At 38.0% G+C, this 8,923-nt stretch overlaps 1 protein-coding gene across 3 annotated transcripts; it reads left to right on the top strand.

Annotated features, from left to right (window-relative positions):
* The first annotated feature begins 279 nt into the window (after positions 1 to 279).
* LOC126706538 (TMV resistance protein N-like) lies at positions 280 to 7,918 on the top strand. Of its 3 annotated transcripts, XM_050406062.1 has the most exons (6): positions 280 to 553; positions 707 to 829; positions 4,626 to 5,721; positions 5,807 to 6,079; positions 6,178 to 7,020; positions 7,110 to 7,918. In XM_050406062.1, exons 1-6 carry the CDS (start codon positions 321 to 323, stop codon positions 7,791 to 7,793), a joined length of 3,252 nt encoding a protein of 1,083 aa, XP_050262019.1. In that variant the 5' UTR covers positions 280 to 320; the 3' UTR covers positions 7,794 to 7,918. The 3 variants fall into 3 exon arrangements, with proteins under 3 accessions (XP_050262019.1, XP_050262018.1, XP_050262017.1); XM_050406061.1 differs by having other exon boundaries at positions 280 to 829; positions 4,626 to 5,709; XM_050406060.1 differs by having other exon boundaries at positions 280 to 829.
* The last annotated feature ends 1,005 nt before the right edge of the window (positions 7,919 to 8,923 follow it).

Raw genomic sequence — 8,923 nt, 5'->3', positions numbered from 1 at the left:
CTAGTATTAATTCTCCAACTTTTTAAGATCTTTGAATAAAGAACTTTGACCCTTCTAAGTTTAAATGCTAGTTCCATCCCTGGCTGGCTATCAGTTGGAACATGCATCATTTGGTGGGAGCTTCTCACACGTGCCAACATAACCAAAATGGCAAAATCCTTAATCGTGGGTCAACATGAATTTCACAATGTAAACGGTAACGTAAGCCAACTTGATACAGAATATTAAATTTTTTTTATCTTTTTATTTCTTTGAAGCCAAATATTGAAGTTCTTATAGAACTCTTTTCCATAAACAAAAGCATAAGTTGTAAGTTTCCAATGGCTTCCATGAGCACTCAAGAGACTTCTTCTTCACCATCTATTTCTTCAACACCCCATTGGTCATACGATGTTTTCCTCAGTTTCTATGGTTCTGACACCCGCAAGACTTTTGCAGATCAGCTATATACTGCTATGAAAGACAGAGGCATTTCTGTCTATAGGGATAGCGAAGAACTAAAACAAGGGACATTCATTGGTCCAAAGCTCATGAAAGCCATAGAGAAATCCAGGTATGCAATCACAATTCTCTCAAGAAACTACGCTTTCTCAAGTTGGTGTTTGGATGAACTTGTTGAGATTGTCAAATGCATGAAAGAGACGCGGTTGACAATTTTGCCCATTTTCTACCATGTAAAACCATCTCACATTCGAAATCAAACAAGAACTTTTAAAAAAGCCTTCTCTAAGCATGAAAAAGACGCTGAGGTCAATAAAGAGAAGATACAAGCATGGAGAGCTGCTTTAAGAAAAGTAGGAGATATTGCTGGATGGCATATACATGATAGGTAACATTTCACCTTTCCTTCTTTCAATGAGAATAGATGATATTCCGAAATGTTGGATTTACTTTTTCTCTTTTTGGGTTTCAAATGGTCTATAGCATCATTATTATCATCCATACTCATACTTAACAGCTCTTCCATGACTATAATCATCATGACATTTATTTTTGTACGTTTCAAGTCAAATTGAACCAAAGAAAACTTTCAATTAGGTTTTAGAGCATTTATATCAGTTTGTCTAAAATTTTCTTCTACTATACATTAAAGAACTTACTTTTTCTATTTTATTTAACCTTTTTTTTTAACCTCATATCAGATTATTAAACGTGTTTTCTATTTCATCATAGTATTAATTCTTTTTTAATTTTTTTAATACTTCTCTCAAGTGTCTCCTTGTCTCACCAACCCCTTCAATTTCAAATCTCATCACCTTCGCAACAATCAAATCATTTCTCCAACCCTTTCACTTTCAAATCATATCCACTACAACAATCAGTCTGCACATTTTAAGAGAGAGAGAGAGAGAGAGAGATGCCTTCTTCTTTTTTTGGTGGAAAGCGGGAGGTTTTATTTAATATCAAACTGAGTTCATACAACACCAACAACTGTGCCGGGGGTACAAAGCCGAGTTTCCCCCAAGCCAGTCAAGTCCCTCACATATGATACATAAACAAAAGTGAGACATTCGCTATACACAGTCATCAGATTCCGATGGTGGGTCCCCCGCTTTGCTAGAGCATCTGCACAGCCATTTGCCTCACGGTACACGTGTTGCATGTGAACTTCCCTTTCCTGATCCAAGAGGTTCTTGCAATCACATATCAAAGGCAGAATATTAGTGGGATAGTTCATATTTGTATTTGTTAGCCAGTTTAGGACCATTTTAGAATCTAGTTCCAGCTGAAGGAGCTCCACGCCCATATTCCATGCCATTGACAATCCTTATCTGACTGCCACCAACTCAGCCAAATTGTTTGTTGCGAGGCCCACATGCGCTGAGAACCCTGAGATCCATTGGCCCTGGTGATCTCGAAGAACACCCCCTGCTCCGGCCAATCTAGGGTTATCAAGGGCATTACCATCAGTGTTGAGTTTAAGAAAGGGGTGGGGGGGGGCTTGCCAGCTGATAAGCTGAGGAATCAGGTCCGAGGGTCGTTTAGTGGTACCGGAGAGGAAATGAAACTCTGTCGCCGCTTGTACAGAGGAGTAGATAAGGCTATGTTGGGAGCGGGACTGGTTTTTGAATATTCTTTCATTTTGTGCTAACCAAAGTTTCCAACAGGTGAAGGGGAAATAAACCTGCCATGGGGGGTGGTGGGGTAAGGAGGTCCTAACCACCGTAGCATTATATCTCAGCTAGTCTTGAAGCGGCAATTGGAAGAAGGACATGGGCAGGATACCTGGGGATTGGTGCCAGACCTCTTTTGCCCAAGGACAATCACGAAGAATGTGTATAGTCGTTTCAGGTGAGTGGCATCTGGGACAGCGGGTATCCACAGATGGATGTCCAAAGGATAGGTATGTTTTGGTGGGGAGTCGATTACGCAGAGCCTTCCACAAAAAAATTTGGATCTTTTTGGGGCAAGGGGAAACCCAGATCCAGTGCCAAAGGGCTTTGTTCCAAGGGGCTTGTTGGCGCTGATAAAGGAATTTTGAAGCGGATTTGACGAAACACGTGCCCTTATTGTGGAGCCATAGAAAAGAGTCAGTAAGGCTAACAAAGCAGGCCACAAGGATACCTTGAAGAAGGTCTTGGAGTTGGGTGGAGAGGGGGAGGTTAAGAGAGTCGAAAGACCAAGCTTGGTTTGACCAAAGAGAGTTGACTCGGCGGTCGTCCTCCTAGGGGAGGAGAGGACCCTCAATATAATTCTGCAGGGAACCGTTAGGAAGCTAATGATCTTCCAAATTCGAATAGTCCTTCCATCTCCTACAATCCACCGCATGCCTTCAAGAAGTAGCTCGGCCCCTAGTGAGATAGCGGTCCAAATATGTGATCCTCTTGATATTCGGGGACTGGTAAACACAGTAGCATGAGGAAAATATTTAGCTTTTAGGACCCTGGCCCAGAGCGAAGTGGTATTGGAATAGAGGCGCCAGGCCTGGTTCATGAGGATAGCTTTGTTTCTATGCCGGGTAGAGGATATGTCCAACCCTCCAACCTCTTTGGGGAGCGTGACAGTCTCCCAATTAACAATGTGGCAACCCCTGTGATGATCGGTGTCCCCCCAGAGGAAGTGACAGCTCAGTTTATCTATGTGGTGGCAAATCTTTTGCGGGAGAAGCGTGGTTTGCATGGCATATAGTGGGACAGAAGTGACCGAAGCTTTGATGAGGGTGGCTCTGCCAGCCATTGAAAGATACCTAGCTTGCCATCCTTCTATTCGCTTACGGATATTATCCACCAGATATTGATAGGCGCTAGCTGTTCGACGGGTGGTAAAAATGGGCGTTCCAAGATAGGTTCCTATGCGGTCTGTGGTAGGGAGGCCAAGGATACCTGCCACTTGATCTTTTATACGCCTAGGGGTGCGGGGAGAGAACCAAGTTTTAAATTTGATGGCACTCATAAGAAGCGAAAAGAAGAGAGTTGGTCACTGAGAAACAAGAGAAGAAACAAAGACAAGGAGAGAGGGAGAGAGAGCGAGAACAATAGAAAAATAAAGAAATGAATAAAATAATAAAATGTATAAACTAGCTTGAGTGCCTCCTAAATTTGGACAAGTAGCGTAGTGACATCTTATTTTTCCTGATGAAAACATAAATTGATGTGGGTATTTTTAGAATTCATTGAGCAAATTTTGGACATTGTGCTATTTTAGCATGTTTAATCTGAATGCTCTTATACAATTACCAAAAATGTTGCAATTGAATCATTGTAAGAAGAGAATTTCAACCTATGATGTCCGCTCCTAATAATAACTCTTTATCATCAAATCAAAATACCAAATCGGTTTTTTAGTGTAGGCTGAAATTGAAACTCTCTCTCTCTCTCTCAAAAAAAAAAAAAAAAAAAAAACATTGTAAGAAGTGTTTTATGGTTCATCTATTGCAACAAATTTTGTGACTACTTATAATTGTTTCTCATTATTGTATATTTATTATTTGTTTCTCATTATTTATTATTTGTTAGTTTGTACTATTGACGTAAACAAAATAATTTACTATCGTAAGACATTTATTTTTTATCATTTACTAACTAAACTTCATTATTGTTACACATTCAATAACTAACCATTTAGAAATGGAGACAAATAGAGAGCTAGAAAGCATGGACAAGATAACACGGACACAAATACAACACACTGATACAACAATTTAAAAAAAATTTAAGACACAGCATGTCAGAAATACATATTTAATTAATTATTGTTCATATAATCCTAGAAATATATCAATTTAAGACTAATAATGAATAATACTTTAACAAATTATAAAATTCAAAATATACCCGTGTTGTGTCCCCTCATATATATATATATATATATATATATATATTTATGAAGGGTTGGGACCCTCATGTAGCCATGTCTTAGAGGTGTTAGCGTGTCCAAAAGGTGTCTGGTTTCCAACACATGTTGGACATGGACACAAAGCCCAAATAAGGTTTCCATGCTTCCTGAAGCTTGTGGGTTTGTAATATTTTTTCTTTTAAATATAAAGAAATTATATTCAATTTATAATAAACACATATATGTATCATACATGTGTGTATATATACCTTTTTACAAACTAAGGTTAACTAAGATCCCCAAAATAAAATTGTTGGCTACATCACTAATCGTTTGATCATTTTTTATAGGTATGAATCAGAAGTTGTTCAGGAAATCATTGACATGATATTTCATGAATTAAATCGTGAATTCCCAAATGCTTGTGAGCACCTTGTTGGAATGGACTCTCATGTCGAGAAAATGATGAACCTATGTGGCACTAAACTGGATGGTGTTCGTTTTATAGGGATTTGGGGGATGGGCGGCATTGGTAAGACCACTCTGGCATATTTCATTTATAAAAGAATTTGCCGTCAATTTGAAGCTAGTAGCTTTATTTATAATGTTAGAGAAACGGTTGAAAAACATGGTATTGTTTATTTACAAAAACAACTTCTTTCTGAGGCCTTTATGGAAAAAGAAGCAAACATTTGGAATCATCATGTGGGAATCGGATTGATAAAGAAGAGACTACCCACCAAAAAGGTTCTTCTTATTGTTGATGATGTTGATAAATATGAACAACTACAAGCATTAGCAGGGAATCATGATTGGTTCAGTCAGGGAAGTAGGATCATTGTAACAACTAAGGATAAGCACCTGTTGGAAATGTGTAGGGTGGATTATATATATAGAGTAGAGGGACTAGCCAATGATAAATCCCTTGAGCTCTTTAGTTTGACAGTGTTTAATAAAACCACTCCGAGAAAAGAATTTTTGGATTTGTCCAAAGGTTTTGTGAAGTATGCTAAAGGCCTTCCTTTAGCTCTTAAAGTTTTGGGTTCCTCCTTGATTGGTAAAACAAGAAGTGTATGGGAAAATTACTTAGATCAACTAAAAGAAAATCATGATGGAGAAATTCTAGATACACTTGAAATAGGTTATAAGGGATTGAAGGATACTGTCAAAAATCTTTTTCTAGATATTGCATGTTTCTTCAAAGGGGAGGACAAAGATCGAGTGGTAGATATAAAAGGTTCTAGTTGCTATATGGATTTGGAAACTCTCAATGACAAATCTCTCATTACCATTTTAGGAAGAAAATTGTGGATGCATGATTTGCTACAAGAAATGGGTTGGAGAATCGTTTGTCGTGAATCATTTCAAGAGCCTGGAAGACGCAGTAGGTTATGGCTTTGTGAGGATATATTCCATGTACTAAAGAACAATACAGTAAGTGGAATGGTACGTAGATATAAATGTTTTTACATGGCTCATAATTATTTGTTGGATCTTGTCCTACACTAATTTCATTGTTTGTAAATATCAGGGAACAAAAATTGTTGAAGGCATGGTGCTAAACTCGCCTCTGCATATAGAAGACTTGAATGCCAAAGCCTTCTCAAATATGAAAAGACTAAGGATGATTAAAATTTGCAATGTGCACCTTCCACAAGGCCTTAGTTTTCTTTCTAATGAGTTACGAGTGATGGAATGGCACGATTACCCTTTGAAATTCATGCCAAGGCATTTTCAACCAAACAATCTTGTTGAACTCATTATGCCTCGTAGCCACATTAAGCAACTACCAAAGGAATTTAGTGTAAGTATTTTACTAATGCAACGGCCCTTTTTTTTAGCTTAGATCGACTAAATTCCTGACTACTTCATGTTTCATATCTATTTATTGTTTTATCACAGAACTTGGACAAGTTAAAACTCATGGATCTTAGTAACTCCCAAAACTTAATCATGACTCCAAACTTTAATGGACTCCAAAGTCTTGAGAGGCTAATTCTTCGAGGTTGCATAAGATTGCATAAGCTTCACCCATCCGTTGGATCTCTCAAACGCTTGTTAGAGCTTAATTTGGATGGAACTGCTATAGAAGAACTACCTTTAACAATTGAGGATTTGACCAGTCTGACTTTGTTAAGTCTTCAAAATTGCAAAAAACTTTTGAGCTTTCCAAGTGTGTGTTTGCCATCTCTTAAAATTCTCATTCTAAAAGGATGTAATAAGGTTCAACCACCTAAATCATGGCTTCTGCAAGGACTCTCCCGCATCTGTGCTCCACATGATTTATTGAAATATTGCTTCTTCCCTACCCAAGATCCCACCAACTTGTTATTGCCAAGGTCATCTGGGTTAAGCTTCATGGTATCTTTGGATCTAAGTGACTGCAATTTATTAGACGGAGCACTCCCCGATGATCTTAGTTGCTTATCCTTGTTGCGGTCTCTGAATTTGAGCAACAACAAGTTTACACACTTGCCTAGTAGCATTTCTCAGCTTTCTAGTCTTAAAATTTTTGAGTTGAAAGATTGCAGTAGGCTTCAATCATTGCCAGATCTTCCCTTGAGTACACTATATGTAATGGCACAAGGATGTCCACTGGAAAATTATTCGAATCAAGTTATGTGGACGTCGGGTGAAACAGGATTCACTACTGTTGATTTTTACGGGAATGAAGGAGAAATTACTTACTCAGGTTTGTTTACGCCAGTAGATCAGTTAGAGCTACTGTGGGAAAGACATGTGAAGGTAACTCTCTCTCTCTCTCTCTCGCTCTTTCAAACACACACACGCATGCATTGTACATCATTATACTTACTATTTTAAATATGAAATAGGCGGCAATTAACCAAGATGTTGAACTTGGCATCTATTCACTTGTAACTGAAATTCCAAAGTGGTTCATCCGTCAGGGCCCTCCATCATCTGTAACAATCCCTTCTTCTGATCTATGCACAAATAGTTATTGGAGAGGAATTGCTCTATCTGTTGTTTGTGTAGTCTCTGAAAATTTTAATGACCTTTTTTCGAGGCTGGATTTAAAATTTCTTGCAGAGTTCAATTTTCGTTCCAATATGAATAGAGTTCGTGTAGAATGTTATCCTCTAGTCCTAAAGCGCAATGGATTCCTCGATGCTAGTTCATTTACATTTCATGTATACATACCAGCTGCAAGACTTGGAGACCACTTAGATGATTGTGATTGCATTGGTGCTTCGATTGCAATTGAACACCCTTTTATTGAGCCTACAAAGTGTGGTGTGCGTATAGTATTCAGTCAAGATGTGGAAGGGTTTGCACAAGCTATATTCCCAGATGGTGTCCAGAGCTATCCACGTCCTGGAAGTTCCATATCCAAATGCCAGGTTGATATGGTGGAATCTAGCATGTCCAAAGGCCAAAATGACTCAAACATCATGCAAGAAAAAAAGTTCAAGTGTTTGCTTTCGACATTGTATCAGGTTTCCTGTGATCTTCCCAAAACACCATATTTCGGTATCTCATTTTATCTCACTCACTGAACTTAAATTTATGTAAAGCGTCCACACTCTTTTTTATCATGTGTGAAGTGTAGAAATTCTTGAAAAATGTGGATTTTGTGTGAAGTAGTATACACGCAGGGTGTCAAACAATAATTACCCATTTTTTTGTTTGACAAATTAAGGCAAGCTTGTGACAAAACTCAGGAGTGCCGCAGGTAACACTACTTGGATAAAACTTCAAATCAGAAATTAATTTATATTAACGCAAAAGTAGAAAAGCTTATTAGTGCAAGCTTTGTCAAACCTTGCCATTATCCCAATTGGCTTACCAATATTTTTCTCATGTTGAAGAAAAATAGTTTGATCAGCTACTGCGTGGATTTCAGAGATTTTCCTTTATCCAACATGTATGCTCTCATGAACGCCTACAATAACAATAAAATGTTCTTTATCATGGATGGGTTTTCGAGATACAATCAAATCAAGATGCAACCAATAATGCCTGGAAAACTTCCTTCAGAATGCCTATGGGGATTTTTTACTACACGTTTATGCCATTTGGATTGGAGAACATCTGGGAAACCATAGTTGTGAAATCCAAAGCAGCTAACGATTACATTTCCCATTTAAGACTTGTCTTTGAAAGATGCAGACTATATCCATCTCAAAGTTTGTAGGGAATTTAAAAGCTTCTAAAAGCTTAGCAGCATCTCCTTCAAGAATGATGTTAGTTAATTCTAAAACTAGCCAAACACATCAAACAAATAACCAAAGCTTCTGCCCAAATTACATCCCCTGACTGTTCACGCTTGGCCCATCATCGTAAATTACTCCCTACTCATTTTGGCGCAGCGGTATCCCTCCTTTACAGTAACACCATAAGTATTTTTCATTTATTTAGTTGGAGGGGACTTCACTTCGTTGGAGATTGATTATTAAGGTTCTTTTGGATTTATGGTGTTGTTTGGAAACGATTTTTTTTTCCTCTGAATATTTGAAACGATTTCTTACGTTCATGAATTGTTTTGATTCTTGCTAGCAAATGTATAACGTTGCCCCAAAAAAAGAGTAAACTCTTTGGCCCCATCCGCAATCCAAGTTTAAAGAAAAGGTTTGGCTGATAATGACTTCTCACATTGGAAAGTAGAAGAAATGGAGATTAGGATGGA

The sequence above is a fragment of the Quercus robur genome, chromosome 11 (genome assembly GCF_932294415.1).
Source record: "Quercus robur chromosome 11, dhQueRobu3.1, whole genome shotgun sequence".
NCBI lineage: Eukaryota > Viridiplantae > Streptophyta > Magnoliopsida > Fagales > Fagaceae > Quercus > Quercus robur.
Note: the sequence above shows the minus strand (reverse complement) of the source record. Positions and strands in the feature narration are given on the sequence as shown.

Bases quoted from the DNA above. Each gene is read 5' to 3' on its own strand.
- LOC126706538 (XM_050406060.1), top strand. From the start codon at position 321: ATGGCTTCCATGAGCACTCAAGAGACTTCTTCTTCACCATCTATTTCT. The intron at 5,722-5,806 runs GTACGTAGATAT...TGTAAATATCAG, and splicing joins ACAATACAGTAAGTGGAATG to GGAACAAAAATTGTTGAAGG. The intron at 7,021-7,109 runs GTAACTCTCTCT...AATATGAAATAG, and splicing joins TGTGGGAAAGACATGTGAAG to GCGGCAATTAACCAAGATGT.